This window comes from Haemorhous mexicanus, chromosome Z (assembly GCF_027477595.1).
Source record: "Haemorhous mexicanus isolate bHaeMex1 chromosome Z, bHaeMex1.pri, whole genome shotgun sequence".
NCBI lineage: Eukaryota > Metazoa > Chordata > Aves > Passeriformes > Fringillidae > Haemorhous > Haemorhous mexicanus.
Genome location: NC_082381.1, coordinates 88,305,897 through 88,332,812, shown reverse-complemented (window position 1 = coordinate 88,332,812; position 26,916 = coordinate 88,305,897). Strand labels below are relative to the sequence as shown.

The window sequence follows — 26,916 nt, the reverse complement described above, 5'->3', positions numbered from 1 at the left end:
GTGTAGCTTTTTAATTGTTAAGCCAACCATAAAAAAAATAAAATAGAAAACCAATATTGTGATCGCACGACATGAAGTGTCCACTCACATACTGATGGTCAGGGTACCTTTTTTACCCTCTTTTCTCTTTCTGTCTGAAACACCATTTCAGTGTGAGCCTGACTCCGTGCCTTAGGGCTTATCGGGGTGGTGACCTGTTGTGTTGGGACACTGTTGGCTCAGGGAGCGCAGGGACTGCACTGCCTCCCGAGGAGGCACTGAGGCACACAGGGCTGGCTTTGCTCTGACAGCAAAATAAAGCATCAGGGGAAACCTTATCACAACAATCCAGGTATCAAATCACACCACCCAGCTTTCCAGATCAAGATCTGCATGCAAGGATATGATCTTTTAGCACACTGGTGGCACCTAGGAGACCAGCTACCATCCACAGCCCCTGCCTGGTCCCCACGCTCTCCATAACCTTCAGGCTGAGCTGGTCGTTACAACCATGGGCAATCCTGAAGCTTCTTCATCCCTGATGTCTCCCAGCACTGTCTACACCAGAGACAGATTCATACAGTTACAGAATCATTTAGGTTGGAAAAGAGCTCTCTAAGATCATCAAGCCCAACCATTCCCCCAGCACTGTGCAGCCCACCACTAACCCATGTCCCCAAATGCCCCATCCACATGGCTTTAAAATCCCTCCAGGGATAGGGACTCTACCACTACACTGGTCAACCCATTTCCATGTTTAACAACTCTTTCCATTAAGAAATTTTTCCCTAATATCCAACTATTGGTGGATATTGGAGGCAAACCTCCCTTGGTGCAAATTGAGGCTGTTTCATCTTATCCTGTTGCTCATTACAGAGAGAGAACAGACTGACTCTCCCCTGCAACACCCTCCTGCCAAGCAGCTGGAAGATCCTGGATGCAGGGCTGAACAAGCTATGGGCAAGAGGGATGGGAACAACCCAAACAAGAAGAAAACTTTGGAAAACCAAACTTTCATTAACCACAGGCCCAATGTCTGGAGCAGAGCAGCCACTGTTGCCATTCTGTGGCATGCCCAGGGTGTCCAGCAGCAGTAGTGGAATGGTGCCATCAGGCTGGAAACCTGGAGATCATCCTGAAGTCATGTCTTCCTTTGAATTACAAGGGCCCATCTGTGTTTCACACTTGAATCTTAAAAACTGACTTTAGTCTGGATTATTGTTGTGGAACAATCATGGAACAACAAGACAGGGTGTCTCATCTCTACTGCTGCTCCTCCAAACCATGTACACGTAACTACTGACCCCAAATATTCTCATTCTCATCTAGAAAATGTGCAGCAACCTAAAATTAAGGAATATGCATTTCTTTATTTTATTTGTGCAGAGCACCAAGAGGAAGGCTGGCCAGCTGAAGGCACATACACAGCCTACCAGCTTTAGGAAGTGCCATTGCTCACAGATGCACGATGGAGCAAATATCAGCAGTCCCTTCCCCAGAACTAACTAGCAGAAGCAATCCATATCTTCTGTGATACCTGCTTATTTTGTCCAGCCAAAGGGCCTTATTTTTCCCAGCCAAAGGAAACAAACAGCTCCTATAACCTCACATATTTTCTTTCCGTTTGGATAGGGCACCTCAGAAGAATATACAATAAGAAACGAAATAATGAAGTGGGTCACAAAAGCAGGAAGAAATGAAGCTTTATCATTCTCCAGTGGTTTCTCTACTCATACATTACAAGAATTACTAAAAAAAAAAAAAAGAAGAATGAAAAAGAAAGCAAGCTAACAATGAGGAGTTTCTCCACAACAGGAGGAACAGGAGAAGGGTAGAGGAATAGCCCTGGGGGACATGGACACAGGGGCAGTGTTGTGTGGCTGAAGGTGTGGAGACCACATTCTGCTCGCTATTCCTGCTAGCACAAACGAAATTAATCAAGCCCACCATCCAGCAAAGGCATTTTGAGGAGGCCACAGAGTTTTCTTTCACTGACCATGCCAGCATGTGTACATTTGAGCCATTTCCAGAGCCAGCAGGGAAGTTAATGGAGTATCCCTGGAAGTGTCCCAAGGCCAAGCTGGATGGGTCTCTGAGGAAACTGGTCTAGTGGAGGCTGTCCCTGCCCAAGGCAGAGGAATTGGAACAATACAATCTTTAAGGCCCCTTCCAACCCAAACCATTTCATGATCTTGGAAAAAACCAACCACCAAAAGTACTTCTAAAATAATAAAATGAGGGACAATACAAATGTAGGACTAAAAGGACCTCTGGGTTACAGAGCTTGGTCTGCTACCACAGCGAGGACATCATTTAATCCCTTCATAAACAGTCTTTATTTTCCCTGTGGAAGAGACATCCAGGCGTCGTGTGCAGCAATGAATTTCCCACTTAAATGACAATCTTTGACCAAACCACCCTGCATTGCAATAAACACTTACCCTGCCACTAAATACCTATATTTACACCCATAGCTATATATACATCTCTCCAAGCTGAATGGGATTCACTTACCTGCTGCCTCCAGGCAGGAAATTCGCATTTTAAGAACTTCTGGTCTCATTTATTGTATTGCTTTCTATTCCCACAACATCAGAGGAAAGGCAGCAGAAAAGGGTGGGGGAGCATCTTCTGGTTAAGAAGAAATTTAAAAATGTGACAGGAAACATTAAACTCCTATTTTGTCGGACCAGGGATGAGGACATCCCCCCTTAGCAGGATTTTTAGAGAGCGAGGTGTTTCTAGGCTCTCCAGGTCCCTCTGACAACGGGGATGTATGCACGTCTCCCTTCTCTGGTCCTCTGGTATGCCATTTTTTTTTTTTTTTGAGAGAAAATTCCTTCCTTCCCTTCATTTTATTAAAAATTCATCTCTTTTACAGTGAGCGGGGAAGGGGATTAGGATGTGGAAATAGCCAAGCCAGCAGAAATAGCTGCTTGACCAAGGCAACATTGAGTTTTTACTTGGGATCTTTAGGAATCTGGATTTTTTTCTTAGCTACTTTTAATAACATTTTAACATTTTAATCATTTCTCCACATTACTTCCATGTTGCAGGAAAATATTCAGCAATTTCAAGGGAGTGCAGCAAAAACCCTCTCAGTTTTCTAATGAATCCCCTGAGAAAAAAAGGGAGAAGAAAACGTAACATTATTGAGAAGTTAGAATTCAGGCAGGATTTAAGGGGTGTGTTTTAGAGTCTATAGAAAAGACTGAGAAAAAACCAAAACAGGCTTGCTTTGGATATTATATAGCTGCATAAAAGCAAACCTTTCTGAAAGGGAAGTCAGCTGTAAAGCTGGGAAAAATCCAAGTAGCTCCCTGGTGTGTTTAAGCCAGAGCATAATGTGGTGACATTTTTGAGCCTGAAATGCCTATTGAGTTGTTATTTATACCCCAGCACAATTCCCCTTGCCCAAATCAGTTAATTCCCCAGAAAACTGCAGTTCACAGGACTAAAACTTCTGGACCCCTTGAAAGTAAAACAGAGCATCTTTCTTTATCATCCTCCCCGGAACAGCTCTCCCATACTCCTACTTATTTCTGGTCCCTGGTCATGAACCCAAAACCCAACACTTCCTGCTGGTAAGTCCAACATCCTAGTCCCAACATCTCTTTGTGTCCACCCCTCTGTCATCTCAGCCTGAGGAAAAGCTGCAAAGCCACCCACATCCCATTATTAATCTTATTTTGTGGTACAAACCAGTGGCTGGCAAACTGGGGTCCAAGGAATAGAGATAATCCTGCAGTGGACAACCCATGGTGCCCATCTCCCTCCTCCTGAGGCTGGCATGTCCTTAACTTGGGGTGGGTACAACAAGGTAGGTGGGGGACAGGGACAGGTGGAAATGTGGGTGTTAAGGGGAACATCCCACCCCTGACAGGGCAGCAGCACCTCCAGAGAGAGGGAGAACCCCTCAGCACATCTGGAACTGCTCTGGTGCAAGGAGTATTGTGCCAGACTGAGCCCTGCCGGAGCATCCCATGGGAGATACATGGAGTTGAGGATTGTGTGGGCAAAGGTGAGATTTCCAGGGAGTCATGAGATGGGACATGCTTAACCTCTAAGAACCAGCTCCCCTCAGGGATTTGGTAACTGAGAGGGTCACACACACCTTCAGTTTTGACCTCATTCTGCTCAGAGTTGAAATGCAGCTCACTCAAATTCAGCCCCAGGTGCAGAGAAACACCTGCAGGTTTCCCCAAATGGGACATGCACTCTGAGCCCGAGGTGGACACATCTGGATGGAGACCAGTGTGCCCTGGCACAGGAGGGTGAGAGACACTGCAGAGTGGCATTTCTGCTTGGAAAAAGACTTTGGAAAAGCCTAATTTCCTCTGCCTAGAGCAGCGTTCCAGGGCCATGCAGCAAGGCTGCAGTGCCCTCTAGTGCTGCAAGGCACCCCTGTGCCACCAGCCCTGTCCCCTCGGCCACCAAACACTGCCAAGCTTCAGTGCTGCTGCATTAACCAGCCTTGTCCCTCCCACTTTCCCTCCCTGCCCATCCCAAACCCACACCCCTGACCACTCACTGCAGCTGGGGTGTGAGAACATCCCAATGCCTACTATCCTGGCAAGCACAGCAGCCTGGCCCTAATTCTGACCAGCAGCAGCACCAGGAGCCACTACAGAACAGGATCTCTGTGCCCACCAGGTTGGGAAGACACCCCCAGGAATTGTGAGTCAGCACTGCAACATCTACCTGACAGCCAGAAGAGTAACACCAGCCCTGAGAAGGGAGAACCTGTATCATTTTTGACAATCAGGAACCTGCTCTGAGCCATAATAATTATAATAATAATAACAACAATAACAATTGTAATAATGATAATGATAATAATAAAATAATAATGGAAATATCGAAGTTCCTGGCCATTTCTCCAGTATTTTGTTTATACACTGAATAAGTACATTGGGCTTATTCAAAATAAAGCCTTGGTATTAGGAAACTGGATATTAGGAAAAATTTCTTAATGGAAAGGGCTGTCAGACCCTGGCACAGGCCGCTCAGGGCAGTAGTGGAATTCCCATTCCCAATCCCTGGAGGGATTTAAATGCCATGTGGACATGGCACTTGAGAACATGGGTCAGTGGTGGCCTTGGCAGTGCTGGGGAATGGTTGGACTCAGTGATCTTACAGGTCTTTTCCAACTTCAATATTTCTCCGATTCAGTGGTATGAAAGACCATCATAATCTGAAAAACCCACTAGAAGATCTACCCATTCCTGCACATCTGACAAAACCTTCAGGGTTTATAAGCTTCAAGGATCATAGGGTCTGTGCTCTGCCAACAGAACCCAGGCCCATGGGAACCTGGGAGGTGATGACCTGCATGGGACATTCGCAGTCTTGGTCCATACTTCTTCATTACTCTGAAGATCTCCATGGCCTTGTCTGCCTTCCTTGGCAATGGTGACCTTAACTCTGGCATGGGAGTGATGCTGGAGGGTCTACAGGTGACCACAGCAGTTTGCCCTCTCTGCCCCAGATGATGGTCACTGTCAGCTGGGTTAAATGCAACAAAAGAAGGGGCACAGAAAAGCTGTGCCTCGCTGGAAGCCATGGCAAACCAAAAGCTTTTTACTCAGGAGCAGAGCTCTGACTCCCAATACGTTGTGACCCATACTCAAGTAAGTCTTGGCTCTTTGACAGGGACTTTCTACAGTGGTTTTAGCTGTTACTGTATTGGAAAGACCCTTGGGATATGGGCTTGTCAGGCAAGAAACCTTCCCTGAAGGCAGTGCTGTGCCCACACACTCTGGGCAGATTCCAGCAGGAACTGGGGGCCAGGAGAAGTAACCCCCCATTTTGGGGCTCCTAGTAACACCCCATTTTGGGGAGGCACCCCAGCCTTTTCATAAGTGGTGGACACATAAAGGACATCAGGGTTAGATCCTGTGAGTGACAGAAGAGATACAGAGCGCAAGGGGCACACTCCACATGGACCAGGCCACTCCCAGTGGGAGGGGATGCCAGGCAGAGGGATCAGCCCCCCCCAGATCCACCAGCACAGAATAACCTGCTAGGAGAGGGCCACATTGCTATGAACTGTGAAAGAGGAACAACCTGGGTTGCCTAACATGCTGTGTAAAATGGAAACTGCCAACCCTTGCAGTGCAGAAAGAGCAGGCAAGAGAAGAGATGACGAGGTGACAACTCTGTATGGTGATAGTGAATAACACCGCACCACCAAAGACCTGTCTGTGGGCACCAAAGAGACCTGTTCTCCTGCTACCAGCTCCCTGGCAGTGATCTGCAGGGTTCCAGTACAAGCCCTCACACCAGTGCTGGACACTTATCTCCCCTCCTTGCCTGCAGAGCAACAGCAAAGGGGTTGCTTGCCCAATATCCATCCTCTCCCTTGGACACCTGGGTTGGTTTATCTCTCTTTAGGAACCTTCCATATCTGACCAAATGCACATGAGAACTGGTCTGTCTCTGCACCGTACAGAGCTGACAGGGAAGGAACATGGGTACCTCAGATGAGAATGATCCAGCCCTTCCTAGACCCCTACACTAAGGTGCAACAAACCATGTCCCAGTGTGTCCATGCCTCACCTGGGGCAGGAACCCCAAGTGACCAGCCCATGCACAGGTTCCACTTTTACTCCACAATGAACTGTAAGGTCTGATTTGAAAATACCTGTCAGTGAGAAGATGTCCCAAGGAAAATGGGCAAAGCTGCCTATGGGTCCCTTAATTCAGGTGGTTTTCCAGCACCAGGAGAAAAGCAGCATAACATCAAGGCTAAAGGAAGAACCTGCAGCTTGCTTGCTTTTGCTTTCAAACACAGGCATGTGTGAAAAGGAAGAGTTTAAATAACAAATCTGTTTGCCTAAGCACCTATAGGCTGAACTACAAACCAGATCAGGAATCCTGGTGCTTCTAATCCTGTTTGGACAAAATCAGGAACACAGTGGTGCTAAGAGGAATGTGAGCAACGTAGAGTCTGCCTTTCTCCTAAGGAGCTTCTCCCTTGTTTCTCTTCCAACAAGGAAGCTGGATGACGACTGCAGCCAGAAGAGAAACAAGCAGTTTATTGTAACTGCAAGCATATGACAAAAAGGGTCAAGAATCAGTAAGGAAACGGAAGGAGATGAGCTGAAGGCAGTAAGATGCCAAACCAAATGATATCAATGCCACCTTCCAAGTTTATCTCATTACAACAATAAAGCCCAATATGCCTTTCAGAAGTGCCACATTTCTACCTCCTAAAACACAAGACAAGGAGCAGCTGGGCAATAAAAGCACATTCCCAGCATTCAAAGGAGGACAAGCCCATCCCAAAGGCACAAGTTCGGCAAATTGAAAGCCAAACTCTGCAATACACAAGTCCAGAAACCACTTGGGACATGTTTCAAAACTCTCTGCTTGTGTCTAGCAGCATTTACAGCACAGCCCTGTGACATGCAGCCTCCGGTGTCCTTTGTGAGTTACAGCAGTTCCACAGGAAGGAGCAGGGTGGATCTTGCTCAGAAAAGCTGTGACTGCCCCATCCCTGGAAGTGTTGGAGCAACCTGGGAGAGTGGAAGGTGTCCCTGCCCATGGCAGGGGGATTGGAAGGGGATGAACTTTGAGTTCCCTTCCAATCCAAGCCATTCCATGATCCTATGATTTTCCAGAACATGACCTCTTGGGTTATTTTCTCTGGTAAATGTACATTTTGCCAAGGGCTTGCTTGCCAAGGACTCTGAAGACTAAATCTGGATCCAGAGTACTTGCATGTGACACATCCAAGCCTGAACAACTTTCCAAGTGCTTGCCAAAGGGAGCAAAAGCAAAAGGCATTGACTCAGCCCTCCCTGTGACGTCTTCATGACGCAAAGGTGGTTATATGGTCTCCTTCAACAAAACAGCTGATGTGGAAATGGAGAGGATGATAAAGACTCTTTCTGCACCTGAGCTGTGCCTCCCTATGTAGCAGATGCTCCCTGCTGTGCAGTAAAAAGCAGATCTTATGAATGGAGAACACTTACCTTCAAGAGTCATTTTTGGCAGCACTTTGGTGAATTAGTGCCCAAATCCTACTGCAGACTCTTATGAGTAAGGAGAGATGAAGAGGTTATGGCTCATGAGCTGAGCCAAGGCAATGACCTCATGAGCTCCTGGTCATGAAACTTTCAAAAATAAAAATCTATTCACCAGTAAAAACAAGCACCTCCGATGGATTTTGAAAGGATGGGCCAAGAGAAAGCTTCAAATTATGAGTTGTGGCGAAGGAATTGTGAAGCCTGTGCATGTCCACGAGATGGCAGAGCACACCATGCTGTGAGAGCATCCCCAAGGACTGGGATGCACAAATTCCGAACAAAAGAAGAGGATCTGGGGAAAGGTAGCTTATTTTGGTTTGTTGATTTTTCCACCTTTTAATTGCCCAATAGTCATAGGCTTTCCCTGCAATATTTTGTTAAAATACTATTGATAGATTTCAGCAGAAAAACTCATGTATAGGGGGATATTAACACCCAGATATCCAGCACAGTCTGCTCAACCCCTAGACAACCACAATATTCTGCTTAATTAGGGACATCTCTGCATCTCTCTGTAGACACCCATAAAGACCTGGATATACACTGGAGATTAGTTCAAGATTCATGTCCTATGTCTATCACACTTTAACACCAAAGGCACACAAATCTCCAAGCAGCCTGCAAGCAAGACTCCCTGCCTCTCTCAAACGTGGTACTTTTATCCTTTCCATGGCTGCTGAAGAACACCCAGCAGCTAAACACTTCCATCTGAATCGTGCTGGAGGATGCTTGGACCACCCTAGTTGTGCTGGAGGATGCTTGGACTGGTTCAGTCACACTGGAGGATGCTCAGACTGCCCCAGTGGAGCTAGAGGATGCTCAGACTAGCCCCTCCATCTGCACATGCCTGCTGCAAGCAACCCATGAGCTCTCAAACACAGACAGAACAGGAGTTTATATATCACCAACCTGAAAAGCCTCTTCCTCAGGATGCAACACCCATGAACATAACAACCCCACGGGCTGAAGGATTTTCCTTTCAGAGGCTCACACAAAGGAATATCTTCCCTTATGCTCCCCTCCACTGCTCCACAGAGCCATTTAAAACAAGGGATGAGGAGCAGTAAAATCACTGTCAGCATTGCACGGCTGCATTCAAATCCAGTTAACAATGATATGTCAGGATTAAGCCAGCTGTCTGCAAGTATTTCACTTGTCCATGTTGAACAAGATAAACCCTCACCCAGAGCCACCTGGGTCCTAGCTCCCACAGACACATATGACTGGCTGCACATGCCAAGGTAAGCATGTCTGCAAATCAATGCAGCACTGCACGAGTCTGCCTGAGGCACAAACAAAACATCAAATCCAGCACTCCCACTAGGTCTTCCAGCTTAGAGATGTTACACTAATAATTAAGCCAGATATTAATGTATATATTGGAATTAATTCATTGTATTCAATGTACTCTTAGGACATGATGAAATGATAGCCAGACCAGGAGGACGTGGCTTATTTAACAGTGGTTGATTAAAACCTCCTTGAAGGAAATCAGCTCCTTGCACCAAAGATGGTTTAATTCTTTATTTCCAATTATTCCCCCGGGAAACTAATCTTATTTTGCAGAATTAATGGGGTTTGTATCAGCTGAACCTGATGCTTTTTCCCTGTGACCTAAAGTCCAGACATACCAAACATGGAAGAGACTGCGCAGGAAGCAGCTGCAGGCAGCGCTCCTCCCTGCCAAAGTCAGCTGCCCTTCTCCACTCCTTCATGTACTCAGTGCCAAATAGTTCACCCAAAAGAAACAGTAAGGCAGATTGTCACATGGTCTGCAGGATGAGCAAAGCTATTCCTCACATGATGTGTGAGCAAGAAGCCTGGCTGCCGGAATCCGAAATGCAGGAACTCTCAGAACTTTGGGCCTGTAAGCCAAAGCTTAGAATTAAACACAAGATTTGAGACCTTGGAAAAGGTCCCAGACTTAAGTACTAAAAGTGAGAATGTAAATTTATAGTTTAAGGCAGAAACATGTAAAGCTAAGTAGAAGAAAGTTTAGAGTTTTAGAGTTTAAGATATAGAAAAAATAAGGTAGTTACAGAGCTGAACAAGGAGTTTAGAATGCAGTGCTGTAGGTTTGTGTATCATAACATGATTGGCTAAGAAATTTTACACTGTAGTATGAGTCCATAAAATGAAATATTTAAGGATTAGGTCAAAACCATAAATATCCTTGTTGGCAGTTTATTGTTTATTAGTCAATAAATCCTTAAAAGGTCTTATAACTAGAGGTCTTGTGACCTTCTGAACCATGCGGTGAAGATGTGGCAGCCTTCCTGACTCCGTAAAAGATTAAAAAATAAAAAAAATATCACACCGTCTAAGCCAACTCAGAGGTCCCATCTCTAATTCATTCAAAACTCCCACACCCTGAGCTCTTGGCTCAGCACTGAAAAGGGTATCACTACCACAGCACAGGAGATGTTTTCATCCTTGCCTCTGGAGGCAAAGAGGTTTCAGCAAAAACACACTGAGCATCCTCTGAAACTTACCTAGCTTAGGGAACTCAGCTCCTTTGAGGACTAGGGCTCTGTAAAATGGAAGATTATATGATGCTGACAAATTGACTTTTTCAACCTGACTTCTGAACTGCAGGGTCTCATCCTGCTATTTCACAACATCCACGCTTCAGAGGTCATTTAACCAGAACTGCCAAAACTGCAAAGAGAGGTCTGGGGAAAGAACAGGCTGGAGAGAACACACGTGGATTACCACTGCATATAAACATGGGCACCACCCCAAAGGGGCAATACCTGTGTCAGCATACAGGCACTGCTGGCTTCCTGGCAGCAACTTATTTTGGAGCTGTCAGGAGGGGTTGATGCTTTTCAGAATCTCCTTTTCTTCAACATATACATCCACATGTATACATATATAGGTATATACTGCCCTCAGTGTATCACCTCTCAACAAAGTCTGTGCGGTTACTGCCCTTGCCCAGCAACAGCACCTGAAACAACAGGCACAAATCTCCATCTCAACCCCCAAAGGACCACAGCCCAGCAGCTCTCCCACTCCTGAGGAGGTTTCCTAAGGGAACAGAAGGCAGGGAAGGCTCTGCTGCTGGTCCCCACCATGGCAGGGGCAGATGTCCTCATCACCTACCTGCCACACTGGAAGGACTTTCTCTATGTCGTTCAGGTTGATGCTGTCACCATCCTCATATTTCCCCTTTCCAAGCCTGTGGCAAGAAGAGAACAAAACAAAAGCATGTGAAAACTTGTTGGAGACACAGTTAATTTTCTATTACAGCACAAGGGGAATATCAGTTGTTGCTGCAAAGGCCTCTCATTGAAACAAAGAGGCTCTCTCTGGAGCAAGTGTGCTGTGCCTCCAAAACACTCCCACGCAGGCGTAAAGCTGTTAATACAAAATTAAACGCTTTGCTCAGTCCTCTCCACCTGCACCATCTGCCACAGCTTGCAAACACTTTTGGTAGTAGCAGCGGTGAGAAAACCAAAGGCAGTCCTGAGGCCAGGGTGACTCGATTTCCAGACCAAGTAAAACTGAAAGCACAGCCCACCTGGACAGCAGAAATGAGAGCACAAAGGGAGTGATGAAAAATGTTTCCTTTGAAGCGCTGCTCATTTGCTGGTCTCCACGGGAGCTCCAGCTCCCCTGGTGAGAAAGGTGTTGAAAATCAGCAAACAGGAAGCAGCAATCAATATAAATATAAACAGACAATTTGAAAGACAAAGAAATTGGGATGAAAAGTCAAGCACTTACACACTATACACAGAAGTGGCAGCCGAAGGACTTTCTTGGTACAAGAAATGAAAAAAACAATCCAAAGATAATTATTAGTTGGGTGCAAAGAGTTTGTGATGATACAGAAAAAGAAATGGTCAATACTTATCATCCTTCTATGTTCACAAACAACTGAGATGATATTTCTTTATTATGCAAGAATGGTAATTTTTTTTTTGTCAGTTAGAAGCAAGATACTGTTAAATAAAGTACAGTAGAGACTTTGATAGCAGCAGACTCAGGTAATCAGTGCCTAGAAGTCAGAGAAAAACAGATTTTGGAATCAGAAAAAATGGGAGAAAAATGGCACATGCTGAAGTACCAGGCTCAAAATCAGGCAAACTGAAGTGAAGCAATTTAATTAACCTTAACCAACTTGAGCACCCTGGTTTAGTAAAAGGTATCTCTGACCATGGCAGGGGGGCTGGACTAGGTGATCTTGAAGATCCCTTCCAACCCAAACCATTCTGTGATTCTGTATTTATTGGAAATCAGAGATGTTCAACAACTGACTTACCACCACAGATGAAATACTGACTTTGACTTACAAAGGCAAAAATATAGTCTGCATACACATAGAGAAACACACATCTGAAAAAATATTTATATATATATGTATTTATATAGATAAGAAAAATCATGTCACACATCTGGGGACAAACAAATGCCAGCTGCAGGTGCAGAACACAAGTGTATTGTAGGAAAAAGTCATCTGAAAAGGGTGGGAGGGTCCCAGTCTGAATTTCTGATGCTGAACTGTGGTAAAAAGGCAGGGGATGAAGAGGAGGCAGGGATTAGGGGGATGAAGGCAGCTTTCCTCTGGAGACAGTATGGCTGAGCCCCAGATACAGGACCACAGGCAGCGCTGGCAGTTGAGTTTCAAAGACACTGTAGGGAAATTCCTTAGAGTACCTGAAAAACTCAAGTGATATATGTGCTTGGGAGATACCTGGAATGAAGAGAAAATACCAGCTACAAAAGGATGTTTGATCTGGAAGAGCACAAGTAGAGCAAGAGCTAGCACTGGAAATTAAAGCCAGATGAATTCAGGTCAGAAACATGGTACAGCTCCCCGCTTTTTCTTAACTGTTCCCCTTGTGATTATTCAGCATGCCACCAAACAGCATCTCCCAATAAAAGCAGGTGTCTCCCTGGAGGAAAACGCTTCACCCAACCAAAAGTCACTTGAGGTCACACAAATGGATGCAACTACATGGCCAGCCTTGGGCAACTGATCAGACTGAGGAATAAAATGGTTCTTTTAGTGTTGAAAACACACAGAGAACAGCATAGTCCTGGTTTTTTTCCCCTATTATTTTTTTCACTGCACAGCTAAATTTTTAAAAAAAGCTTCCCATTCAAGCAAGAGGGAAAAATGCCTAGCTAGCAGGTGGAGATTCATGGAGGCTCAGCAAGCTGAATCTCGGCACAGATTCACTACGAAGAGCTGATGAATGCACAATACAGTCAGCTTTAGAAATGAAAAAAAATAAGAACAATTTTGTCTTTCTTTGTGCTTCCTCTGTCCTAGCCAGGTTACTTACATGGCATGCATTTTGGAACATGCAGTGTTTTGTGCTGATAGCATCTGCTTAACTTTTCTGCAGGCACACTAATTTTTACTCCACTTTAACAGCTGTAATATTTAGGAGTGATTAAATATCTCACCTCCACACTGCCTCTTCTACCTGTCTGCAACGTGGGCATTCACAATATATCAGGAACCAGAGGAAAAACACAACACCAACCCTGCTCCATCCTCCCTGCACACTGCAGCTGTCACTGACAGGATCACCTGGCAAGTGCCATCAACCATGGAGCATATTATATCTTCTTTTACAGAGCAAGCACATTATTTCTTATTTTACAGAGGGCCCCGTTCATCTCATTTTTCAAATTCATCTGAAAAAATGGGATTGAACTTGACTAAGAGACTTAGTGACTTAGAAATTTAGTGTTATGCTGTTCCAAATGTTCTGAAAATTGCTCTTTATAAACCTGTAGTATACCTTACTTATAGAGTAGAAAAAAAGGTTGTCTGAGTCTTCCTGTCCCTGTATGGTATGGGAGCCTACTGTAGATGCTGAGCCGGGGCTGGTATGGGATTTCTGGCCTGGCTGGATGTTTCTAATTATTTCCAGTCAACTGCTCTAATTACAATTCTAAACTTGTCTTCTAAACAAGATGTGCAGACCAGGCACATGGCACTGGCCAGTACTTTGGCAAAACCAAATTATCAGCAGAAAAATGTCTCCAAGAGAAGATTTCCATCCCTGCAAACAATACGGCAGTGATGGAACATCAGCTGCAATCCCATCTTCTAGACCTGTTACAATTTTTTTCCTTCCTCTATGCCCTGAGTGATAGCATAAGGAAAACCCAATCTATAGAATTATGGAATTGTTATGGTTGGAAAAGACCTCTAGAAGCACCAAGTCCAAGCATTCCCTTGGCCCTGCCAAGGCCCCCACTGACAAATGTCCTCAAGTGCCACATCCATGGTTTTTAAATCTCTCCAGGGATGGAGCCTCCACCCCTGCCCTGGGCAGCTGTGCCAGGCCTGGACAACCCTTTCCATGAAGAAACTGTTCTTAACAGCCAACCTACACCTCCCCATATGCAGCATGAGGCCTTTACCTCTTATCCTGTCATTTGTTACAGGGGGGAAGAGCCCAACTCCCACCTGGCTGCACCCTCCTGTCTGGGAGTGATTGTTCTCTCCATCTGCAGAGAACCTGCAGGGAATATCCATCTAAGCAATGATGGTGAGCCACTTGGTGCCAGCACACACTTACTTGGTTTGACCAACCAACAACCAGTAAGGAATCCAGAAATACCAGGGAAACCTGTGGAGGCTGTCACAACCAAAGGGAGCTGTTGAATGTTTTCACAGTTTTATGAAACACATTGATGCTCTCTCCTTCCCTGAACTCTTGCTGGGAAGAACAGTGTCATTCACAGGAACTGTAACCAGGTCAGCACTAAGCCAGGATGTCTCCTCCAATACCCAGAGATGTCTAAATTTGGAACACCAGGATCTAGGAGACTTGGATCCAGAGTTATTTAAACACTGAGATCTATCAGGGAATGCAAAAATACAGAGAACAACTCTGCTCCAGCTCAGAACTGGGTGACAGAGGAGCCAGACAGACTGATCATGGCATTCTCAAACTCTCTGAATAGTCCAGTGCTTCTTCCCATGTCCCATACATGAGGTGTGTCACCAAGCCAGAGTTCCTAGAGCAAGGGATAAGTTAGAGACCTTCCTGGAGAGCACAGTATTGCAGACACAGCACTCACCCTTCTCTGTCTATGTGAGGCAATGGGTGTTTGGAGGTGTTTCGCAGCTTTCTGTGAAACTGGGTGAAATCTAGTTTTTCAGGCTGCAAGTCCCACGTTGCACCACTAGGAGAGAAAAACAGGGAAAAACAGAGAAAGGAAGTCCACTACTAATTAAACATCACTGAGCTGAAGAGCAGAGGGCATACTGGAGCCTGCAGACAAGGAAAGCTGGCATTTCTGGAAGCACCACTTCCCACTCCCTGCTACAGCGCACGTGGATGTGAGCATACAGCCTTCACACTGATGCATCTCTTTTCATATTTTCTTGTTTCTTAGGTATGCTGAGTTCTTGGGGCTTGATCTAAGCCTCTAATTTTGATACAGAAGACACCATGCAAGATATACTCGCTCTCTGTACCAAGGTGGTATTGCAACAGGTCCATAAAATTATTTTCTCTCTGGTCCTGCACAACCTGTCTGCTCCAGTGAGTCAAGATTATGCAGATCATGCATAAAACTGGACAGGAAGGATATTCCACTGCTTTCACTGAGACAGCAGCTGAAGAGTTCTTCCCAGCAGTTAAGAAGCCAACACATAATGGTAGCTCCAACTAATGGGAGAAGAAAATGCCAGAGCAGCAGCTCAGAGCTGATTCAAATCTTGCCTGTGCAGTTCTGGGGTGATGTAAGTAATTATGCTGGTCCTGGTTTCAGGTGTTTGGACTGCAAACCCATCCAGTGGCCTCTCCAAAACACACAGGATGCTTTAAATAGACTGTGTTTGGTGCTACAGGCTAAATGGGGATGGGGAGGAGGAGCAGTGATGTCAGCCTCAACAGGGTATTGTCTGGTGCCTAGGTAGGAGCAGGATGGACATACCAGTGAGGGCTAAGACAAGGCATGGTCCATCCTAAAAGTCCACCTGTCTCTTAAAGCAATTTAAAACCAGCTTACCTGAAGGAGTCAAAGGTGTTGGCAGCCCAGATGTCTGTGCCCAGCATGTCAAGGTTGCTCTCCTTGTTGCCATTCTAGGAGAGATGGAAAGGTGATTACTTGTCAGGAGGCACATGGAGCTATCCTGACCAGGGCACAGCCTCTCCTACCAGCCAGGGAGGTGTCTTGGCTCTGCAGAAGAGATCCTGTGCTCCTGTGTGAATCCATGCAATGCAGAGACCCCTCACCTGCTGCAAAAGTGCACCGTGAAGGTAAGGAGTGACAGTGTCAGCCTCGGGGACACAGAGCTGTGCACAACATGGAGCAGACAATGCACAAGCTCAGCTCTGACTCCAGCCCTGTCTTCCTGCCCCATGTCCACTACCACGATCCAACAAGGTCCAGGGGCCAGGCTGAGATTCACAAAATCACACACAGAATCATTTAGGTTGGAAATGACCTCCAAGATTGAGTCCAACCTGTGCCTGATCCCCACCTGTCACCCAGCCCAGAGCACTGTGTGGAACATCCAGTCATTCCTAGGATGCCTCCAGGGATGGGGGCTCCACCACTGCTCTGGGCAGCCTGTTCCAAGGCTTAACAATCCTTTCCATGACAAAATTCCTCCCCATGCCCAGCCTGAGGCCGTTCCCTCTCCTCCTGTCCCTGTTCCCTGGGAGCACAGCCCGATCCCCCCCGGCAGTCCCCTCCTGTCAGGAGCTGTGCAGAGCCACAAGGTCCCCCCTGAGCCTCCTTTTCTCCAGGCTCAGCCCCTTCCCAGCTCCCTCAGCCTCTCCTGGGGCTCCAGCCCCTTCCCAGCTCCGTTCCCTGCCCTGGACACGCTCCAGCCCCTCGGTGTCTCTGCTGTCCCAAGGGCCCAGAGCTGTCCCCAGCCCTGGAGGTGCCTCAGCAGTGCCAGCACAGGGACAGGCACTGCCCTGGGGCTGTGTCACAGCCTGGCTGGGACAGCCCAGGGCCATTGCCCACCTGGGCACCCTGGGCTCATGTCCAGCCACTGGCACCAGCACCCCCAGGGCCTTTCCCCATGGGCATTATAAGAAATCTCCAGCCAGCTATGAAACACCTTGAAGTTTCCTGTGCAGGCAGCTGCTTTTGTCAAAATGACAAAGTATGAGCATCTAAAGCAAAGACCTCACCACAAAGTATGAGCATCTAAAGCAAACTTCACATACGTTATTCAAAGCCCCTTCACAGCCATCAACCCTCACGTGTCCTCCCTGCACAAAGAGGGCTGCCCCCTCCACCCTTTAGAGGTAAAGTAAAGCAGGTTGGATTTTGCCATTCAAGACCATTCAAGAAATCAGACTTGACTCAGTCTGGATGTATTGAATGCACTGCACATAAGGAGCCCATATTAACCAATTTTCCCTTCAACATTTCTTATTCAGATTACTCATAATCCCGCACATATTCAGATTATTTAAGCAATTCAGTCCAAATGGTCCCACTCTGGCACAATATGTGCTAGAGAAGGTGGATTCCATCTCTTCCCCATCATATAACTTCTGTCATTTTCAAGTATTATTAATATTAACCAAGACATTAGAAACTCATAAAAAATGTGACTATTTCTTAATGAAGTCCCGGAGGTCAATCTGCTTGCAACGCTTTCCCAACCAATGTCAGGGACACGTGTCCTTAGTGAACAGATGGTTACACTCTGCAGTCATTTCCAGCACAACCAATTTAGACACCAGAAACTCCAAACACAGACACACTGCTCCCTTTTTAGTCTCCTCCAAGAGGTTTATGGATTATGATTTTAACCCCTGGGGATCTGCAAGTTGACACGTCTCTGCCCAGAAACAAATTACCAGAAATACATAACTCCCGTGATAAGTTACAGAAGATGAGCTTTTTATTTTAGGCAAATGTAAGCACGATTTTCTCCCACTAAGGAGAGGAATTAGTTTCCTAAATCCTTCCAAGCATGCAAATGCAGTGTAATGGAAGCACACATGTGCAGGTTATCATAGCTGACACACAAAGAAGAGACAAACCCTTTTCAGGCGGTGAGGAGGTCAGGCAGGTCCAAGGCAGCAGTTGGACACTCCCACCCAGACCTGGTCCTCCTAGAGGATGTCCCCATAACCTCTTGGAGACACCCCAAGCATCTGCCAGACTCCATAAAATGGCGCCAGGGTCCAGTGATAACACACCTTGTCATTAAGCCTGAGTCACTGTGGCCATTTCAAGACACCCTTTTGGTCTTCTATGACCTGTCTTTAGAACCAGTCTCTATCAGCTCACAGGACATGGAGCAGCCTTGCAGCGCTGAGCTGCAGGGAGCTTACTAAAATGCTCACAGCACAATGCCAACACTTAATAATAAGACTTCAAAAAGCCAATTCTCAAATCCAGGTACAAAAAAAAGATTAAAAATGGCATGTATTTAAGAAAAGCAGTGACTTGCTGTCAGTCCCCCCAGGACTGCAATTATAACCATCAGCAATTTTAACATGAAGCTCCCAGTGACCCAACCCTCAGCTTTAGATAATCTTTTTCACTGAGGAGTTAGTACTGCTGAAAATTAATTAATTCACTCGGAATGATAATTGAGAGAGACGCTTTCGTGAGTAACACCAGTACTCTGAGAGACGAGACATCCAGTAAAGCAGATCCTGCACACAGTCTGGGTTAAATGCACGTCCACAACCTCTGTCCTCCTGCTCCTGTGAGCACAAATGACCTCCATCCACTGCTGCCCAGCCCCTGGAGCTGCCCACACAAACAGGGACGGGCCCACGTGGACTCTGGCTGTTTACCATGCATGCAGCTTCAGCAAATTCCCCACAAAGTCAGCATTTGCATGCACGCAGCAGCTTTACAAAGCCCAGCTCAGCGTCACACCTCTCGCTGCTCCTCATTACCATCCTCCAGAAAACAAATACGAGATCATGCCCTTTGCTGCACAACTGCAACCAGGTTAAATCATCACTGCACACAGAACAACACCAAGTGGCCACCTGGGCCCCTGCTATAAATTCAGGGATTATCCTGTGCCATGTATTACTGAAGCATTTTTCAGTTCTGAGCTTGAGGAGCTTCCCCCACTATTCCTCCTTCTCAGCTGCCTACAACCCCTGGCTGCACTTTGGCAGAAAAGAAAAAAAAGATGAGATAGATACTGAACTGTCTGAAAAGGCTCCAATTCAGGGCTTCCTTGTTGAAAACTGCAATTTTTCATGTGAACAATGCAGATAAAAATAAAGAAATTTTGAAGAAGACAGTATTATCCCTGCTCAAAGAGGAAAGGATATGTTGAGTCTCATTCCCACCAGAAAGAACCATCACTTTCTAGATACAAACTGGTTCTGTGGGTCTTCTCCCACCACAGCATGACTCAGAAGGAAAAGCTATTTCCTCAAGATCTTCAGGAGGATGAAATGGATGAATGGACCAGGACTTTGACCACTGATCCCAAACCTCAGAGTCTGCCATCCACTTCTGGCACAAGTGGTGCTCACATGTGCATAAAGGAGAACGACTCCAAGAGAAGACAGGACACAGACTGGCTGAAATTAACATGGAATGATCCCTTGTCTGAGTTCCAGGATGGACCTAAACCCATACAAAAAGTTAATTCTTAGAGTCTTTTGCAGGGTAGGAATGTAACTCCCCATACAGCCCTGCAGACAGCTCACACAAAAAGCAGCTGGACTTAAGGTAACCATTTAACACCATCTATGGGCTGTCCACTCATCTTTCAACTTCTAATGAAGACCTGCCAGCAAATAATTACAGATAGCTCTTGACTTCTCAAAACTGAAATACTCCAAGACTTCAAAAACAGAAAAAAACCCTGATTTCCTTTGCACTTAACCAGCTGACTATGGACTTCTTTCCCAAAGCTAAGGCAATCAGCACACCTCAGCAGGGTCACACACCAGGAGTGAATTGAAAAGGTCTTTGAAGTGTCCTTCCCAGCTGACATGCACCCACACCTCGTGTGACACACACCACAAACATGTCGTGAGGGGGATGCCTCCAAGAAGCAGCAAGCACGGACAGCTTCAGCACGTCACCACCCGGTATACCTTGGCTGATTGCCTGAACTGGCTGCTTCTCCTGTGGCTGCCAGACCTGGATCCAGAGCCCTGCCTGGAGCTTGACCCCGGCCGGGATCCTGTGCTCCCACTGCTGCTGTGATCCCACTCTTCCTGAAAACAACAAACAGGTTGCTTTAGTCGAGGGCCACTCCATCCCACGCACTCCAAAGTCACCGACCTGATGGAACAGGAGAGCTCCAGCTCCCAGGCCACTCGTGCCTGCACCTACAAAACCATGCCCATGAGCAGCATCCTTATTGTGGGGCTTCCTTTGACTCCTTCAACATGTTCTATTTACAGATTGCAAAGGGATGACACTGTGGGAGGTTCTGATGAGGTAAGATTTGGCCTCAGTACTCTAGTGTATGCAGGGGGAAAAATAACATTTACCTTCTCTATCTTCATGAGCATTAACTATGCATATTCATCAACCTCACATCCTCTAAAGCTGCTGAAGGGCATTTGGACAATGTCCTTAATAATACACTTTAACTTTTGGTCAGCCCTGAACTGAACATGCAGTTGGACTGGATAATGGTTGGTACCTCCCAGCTGAAATATTCTGTTCCATTCCATTCCATTCCATTCCATTCCATTCCATTCCATTCCATTCCATTCCATTCCATTCCATTCCATTCCATTCCATTCCATTCCATTCCATTCCCCTCCCAGGCCCAAATAAGCTTCTCAGTCAGTTTTCCCACTGCTCAGCCCACTGTTGGAGTCCAGTTATTCACATGGCTGAGGACTCTTGAAGTTCACCAGGAGACTCATTACACAAATAACTATTTTTTTCTCTTAAGGAGCTGTGCCTGATGTTCTCCTTTATTCTCTCACTTGTTGTGCTGTCAAACAAACTGCAGGTTTCTTGTTCAGCCCTCAAGGCATAATGACTCATCTGAAAACCAGAATAACTCACCTGACCAGCTCTACCCAAACACCCCACAAGGTACTTGGGGAGAAAGGTGGATATTGTCATGGCAATTGCTCCAAAGAGACTTGGGAAAGACTTTTGAAGTGACCTAAAATAATTAAAACCCCATGCTACCATCAAATGCAGAATATTCAACTCTTCCAAGTACTCTGAAAATCTGGGAAATACAAAGGGAAGCCTGTGTTTTAGGGCTGGTGTGAGAGCTGACAACTTCAAGAGGGTTTCTCATGTCTCAGGTGTTCTCATGGGGCTACATGAGGTCCTGCAGACACTGCCATGGGCTAAGGCAAAGGCAGGGCCACCTCAGCCTTCAAAGCCAAAAGGATTCACCACTGAAACTGCTTTTGAACACAACAGCCAAGTCCAGGCCACTAACTTCAGGGCACAGACCAGGTCCCAGCTCCACCACTGCCACCTGATCTGGATGAGGCGGGAAGACAACTGCACAGCAGAACCTGAACTACCTGGGGTGATGCTACCCAGTGGTCCAGAATGGACCCTGATGCACATGAAACATGGAAGTGTTTACCTAACACAAGGAATTGGAAGCAAAACACTCCAGTGCTGGTTTCTGCATCACTCCAGCTGGACATTCTGCACCCTACAACCTAGTAAATTTCAAGCAAGTTCAAATACATTGTGGTATTGACTTAAAAAGAGGCAATTAACTAGTTTTTCAGTTGTAGATAAATGAAATTGGAAAGGTTGTGGTTATTTCCACTGACAGTTAAGGCACCTTCTTCTTCCCTTCTTATCACACCCTGACCCAAATCTCCCAATGTCTGAGAAATACCAAATGGCAAAAAAGGAGTTGTTCAATTGGCATGAAGGGAAAAAAAACGTGGTGGATGTCAGGCAGACCACTTTAGGAAGGCCTGAGTAAGAGCCAACCTTGTAGGCACCCCAAGAAGTGAGAAATACCTCCTTTGACAAGGGAAATATGCGCACCAGCTGAAAAGGTGGTTGGGAGAAATGCACATTCATGCTTCATGTTTGCAGGATTAATTGTATCCTACACACTGAACATCTTGTTCACACATACACACACAAGATTTCTGTGCCAAATGCTGCAGGTCAGCACATGCACCTTTTGCTTTGAAAGACACACTGGAAATAAAAGCTGTTCACTTATATTCAGTAGACCCATCTTTTAGGAGTGGTTTTCTGCAGACAATCCAAGATGTTGTAAATTCCAGAAATGCAGCTGTTATGAGAAACGATATTGGTATCACTATGCATTAATGTCCACCAAGAAAAGCCACTGGATACAGCACAAACCACTTAGATCACAATCACATATGATTTTAATAAACCAGCTTGTTTCCTGGCTCTAAGTCATGGCCTGGGGCTTTCGCTCTGTTTACCTTCCTCACCTTTATCAAGCACTGATACTAATACTGAAAACCAAATTGTTTTTTAAATAAAATTGCTACACTAAAAACTGCTGAAATGTCTGCTGAAGATGCTAACAGTCCCAGAACTGCCAGAATACACTCATGTTCAAACTCACCAGCACAGCCAAACTCAGTATTTCCCCCAAATTTTTGACTAATTGCCATAGATTAACAACTTTTTATCGGTACCTTACTGAAGGGGATTGAAATCTCCAGAATGAAAACATGACCCCCAGAAACAGTCCCACACACTTCTGATGGCTTTGTGTCCTGTAGTAAATCTCTTTCATGCTAAAATGGACCCTCTCTGCAGACTTTCTGTGGGAACTGGGCTGCTCACACCAACCACATGGGCGATGCTCAAGGAGTGGGTGAGAGCATGCAGGTGATGATTGTTCTTTAAAGAAACACCCAAGCAGCAAAACCCCTTCACCAGCATCATTGCAAAGCCCATAAAAACCAATTCCCAGACTCCAGAGTAGCTGGAGTCCAGCAGAAAGCCATGGCTTGGCACTGGTGAGATGTGGCACTGCCTTTCCTCATCCTGTGTATGTTCTACACACAGCTCCTGCTAAACATACCTACCATGCTCCAGGAACAGAACTGACTGCCAAAGCTGACAAACACTGAAGACACAGCACAAAGCTCTCCACTCCTTGCCTCCTGCTGACCCAATTTCCCATAACCTGGCCCCATTAGACTGCTGTGTAAAAAACCAAGGATCTCCCAATATCTCTCAGTTCCCCAAACAGTCCTTGAGCTCTGGCTCACAGATCTTGTTTAGGCTCCTCCACCTATCATTTCTGGTCTACACTCACCAGCAGGAGATGGGACCTCTGAGCCATACTTTGGGACTGGGAGGGAAAACACTATGCCCCCAGAGACTGATTCCCAGAAGCTGCTCAAACCCATGCTGATCCTTCTGGCCAAGCTCTGCACCTTCTCAGGAACAGTGAGGCTCATGCACATTGCTAGCAGCCCTCCTTTGGAAACTAGCTGTCAAATCTAACATTTGCATTTTAATTAGCAATAATCGTATGTTTCACTTACACTGCAATTTTCACCTTTGCAGTGAGCTCTTTGAGGCATGAACTAATTAATCCTGCTGCCTTTGCCAGCCCAAGAGTTAATATTTTCTGCTTCTTCAGTGCAAGTTTGAAAATCCTATTTGCAGAAAAAGAAGATAAGTTTCCCCAGTGCAGAAGCCATAAACGGAAACACAGTGATCACCTACGTGGCTGCTCTCAGTGAAGATAAGTATGGGTGAAGTGGGCTGTGCTGGTAGAGATGTAGATCAACCCTGGCAGCAGCACAAGTTTTAAGTGTCCTGAAGATATCAGTGAATTCTGGATGGGATTCATGTACAACCGTATGTAAAAATTTCAATATTCAATGTACAGCATCCATGGGTGGGCCAGAAGAAAAGTAACAGGAAGCTGTCAGAGTTCTCAGGCCCACAAAAACCTCTGAGATATGCCCTGGCATAATAAGGGTCTCACATCTGTACCCAGGAGATCCCTAGATCAAGTTGTGGGGTGTCCTTCAAATGGTTCCTCAACTTTGATCTTACTCCTGGTCAGAACAGAAAACAGCTATTGTGTAAAAGGCCCTTTTTGAGGTTTTTCTGCAGTGGAGGTTTTCACACACGCAATTTGTGCTGCTGCCAAATCTTCCCATTATGCAGAATTTCTGCACTGCACTCCAAGTACCTCCCTAGACCTACTCCAGAAAAAACACTCCAACTTTAATAAGAAAAACCAAAGACTTAATTATTTTAATAACTCAAAATACACCTTAAAAAAAACCCCAACAAAAACCCAACCATAAGATTACTCTAAATATCTTAGTAGGGTAAACTTTCTAGCTTCTTTCTCCTTGAAGTATTACATAATGCTGTAAGAACATCAGAAACTGTTAGAAAAATGTGATGCAGAAGCCCCCAACCCCTTTGGCTCTGTTCCTTCCCTTCCCAGGTCTATGTCCACCTTCCCCAGCCCTCTCCAATCTGCAGAAGGAGCACCAAACATTACTTTGAGATCTTCTTCCATCAGGGAAAGTAAGGTTTGATCCATACTTGTGTCATAATACAGGACCAAAGGGCCTGATGGACTTGGAAGTAGGAAGTTAAGCTTACAGGATCTTTCTGGACTACCTGGGAAAGGACCAAGCCTGTGTGGTTGTGTTTTTTGGACAACACTGGAAGAGCCATGCTAACCAAGGATGTGCTAGATAGCTCATTTACACACAAGGGTGAAGAGAAGGAAGACTGAGGGCTCTCAGAATGGCCCCGAGAACTCCAGATGTGCTATGGAGACCCATCAGCAAGGCCCTGTCCCAGCCTCAGAGGAATTGGCTCATATCATCCCTTCCCTGCCTAGAGCTCCAGCTCTGACTGACTTATTCATCCAAACCTGGAAAGATGGAGACCTCCAAGGTAAATCAAATCTCACAAAAATAAGAGTGTGGGGAGCTCTACAATGGGCAGACAAGAATCACCTGGTCTTCTCTACCCAAACAGGAAATGAGGGTGACAAGATGTCCCCTCATGTGAGCCACTGGTGACACCTGACCCAGAAGACACCTCCCCCCAACCTCAGTAAGCAGCAGCAGTTCTCCAGAGCAGGCAGCAATGCAGTGGAACATCTCCCTCCCAGACCTCCTGACACCCAAGCAGGTGTCTGCTTCACGTGAGGCACTGCTGCTTCATGAGGCCAAGCCCAAACACAAGTCCCAGACAAAGCTACACCTATACATTAGCTGAAGGACTTGATTTCTTTCTCAGCAGTCCTCTCCAGCCATAACTGAGCAGGGCTGTATCCACTAAACGAGGAAGCATCACCCAGCAATTACAGGCAGAAAAGTGACTGGTTTTCTCAGAGCTGCTGTTTGCACATGGGCAGGTCACCCCACCTAAAGTCCTACTTTCTTCCTCCATCAGGCAGGCGTGCATCAACATGTACTCACTGGCAAAGCCAGTGTCTGTCTCTTGCTTTCTCTTTTGGAAACACAAAAGCAGTGTCTGCAGCATCAGCCAGCATCCACCTGCCCCAACAGATCCTCAGCATGGTGGACAACCTCAGCTGAATTCAGTGTACAAACTGGCCCTGGGCTACAACATGAGCAGGCCACTGAGATGGGGAACCCTAAACATATGGAACTGTTGGAGCAAGTCCATAGGAGGCCATGAGGTTGATAAAAGGACTGGAGCACCTCAACTGTAAAGACAGGCTGAGAAAGTTGGGGCAGTTCAGCCTGGAGAAGAGAAGGTTGTGTGCAGACCTCACAGCACCTTCCAGTATCTGAAGAGAACCTAAAGGGAAGCTGGAGAGGGACACTGCATCAAAAACTACAGTGACAGGACAGGGACTAATGGGGACAAATTGCAAGAGGGGAAATTTAGACTGGATATTAGGAAGAATGTTTTTACTGTAAGGGTGGTGAGACACTGGCCCAGGTTGCCCAGGGAGGTTGTGGATGCCCCAACCCTGGCAGTGCTCATAGCACATGAGGCCCTGAGCAACCTGTTCTAGTGGAAGGTGTCCCTGCCTATGGCAGGTGGGTGATTTTTAATGTCCATTCCACCCCCTTAGTATTCTGTAATTTTTAAAAGTCTTTCCAGAGTCATCCCTCTTGTTTTCCTTCAGACCTGGACCCAAGGATAGGCAACTCAAGTGAGACACAGGCTGTCCACCAGCACAGGGAAAATGAATTACAAATTTAGTCAGAGATCCTGCCAATCCACTGTCTCTCCAGCTCTATCTGGTCAGCCAAGAATTTGGGGCATGACACACTGCCTGATGATGTCACTGGACTTAAGCCAGCAGGACAATTTCACTGCTAACTTCAGTTAATCTGGATGCAGTGACATGTTCCCTGTCCCCTGTCCAAGCCCATGATCCCTTCCCACCTGCTTCTGCAGCATCCCCCAGGGAGGATCTCCTGGTGGCTGATCCCAGGAAGTCAGGAAGTCAAGAAGCACTGATGCCTGCAAAAGAAAATTTTCTGGAACTGTAAAAGAAATCTGCAGAGATAATTTGATTTTTCCACTCTCTATTGAAACTGAGCTCCTCTGTGCACTGCAATCTGCTGTTACCCAAGAGACAGCCTTCACACATTGCCCCACACCTCCTATTGCTTTTGCTTTGGCAACATGGCAGCTTTTCCAGCCACGACTGCAAGATGTAGACATGGAATGGCAAGACCTTAAAGCTCATCTCATTCCATCCCCTGCATGGGCAGGAACACCTTCCACTAGATGAGGCAGTTCCAAGCCCTGTCCAGCCTGGGATGGGGCAGCCACAGGTGCTCTGGGCAAGCTGCTCAAGGGTCTCCCCACCCTCACAGGCAGGAATTCCTTCCCAATATTCCATCTAACCCTGTCCTTCCCTGTGGGAAGCCATTCCCCCTTGTCCCTCCAGGCCCTTGTCAGAACTCATATGCTGGCACAGTTAGAGATGCTCTTTACTTCAGGCAGTCTGATCTCCAGCCAAGGCACAAGAGTGCAAACCCACCACCCCACCCTGCCACCATGTGCTGCTGTTTCTGCT

General features: G+C 46.2%; 1 protein-coding gene across 4 annotated transcripts in view; it reads right to left on the bottom strand.

Annotated features, from left to right (window-relative positions):
* CTIF (cap binding complex dependent translation initiation factor) overlaps positions 1 to 26,916 on the bottom strand; it is a 147,082-nt gene that overhangs the window by 85,933 nt on the left and 34,233 nt on the right. For 2 of the 4 annotated variants that reach the window (XM_059873388.1, XM_059873389.1), the window contains exons 4-7: positions 20,030 to 20,152; positions 15,993 to 16,066; positions 15,057 to 15,161; positions 11,115 to 11,190 (exon numbers count right to left, since the gene is read on the bottom strand). In XM_059873388.1, the coding sequence (XP_059729371.1) occupies positions 11,115 to 11,190; positions 15,057 to 15,161; positions 15,993 to 16,066; positions 20,030 to 20,152 (378 nt within the window). Of the gene's footprint in view, positions 1 to 11,114; positions 11,191 to 15,056; positions 15,162 to 15,992; positions 16,067 to 20,029; positions 20,153 to 26,276; positions 26,355 to 26,916 lie in introns of all 4 variants that reach the window. The other 2 variants (XM_059873390.1, XM_059873391.1) reach the window with 2 other exon arrangements.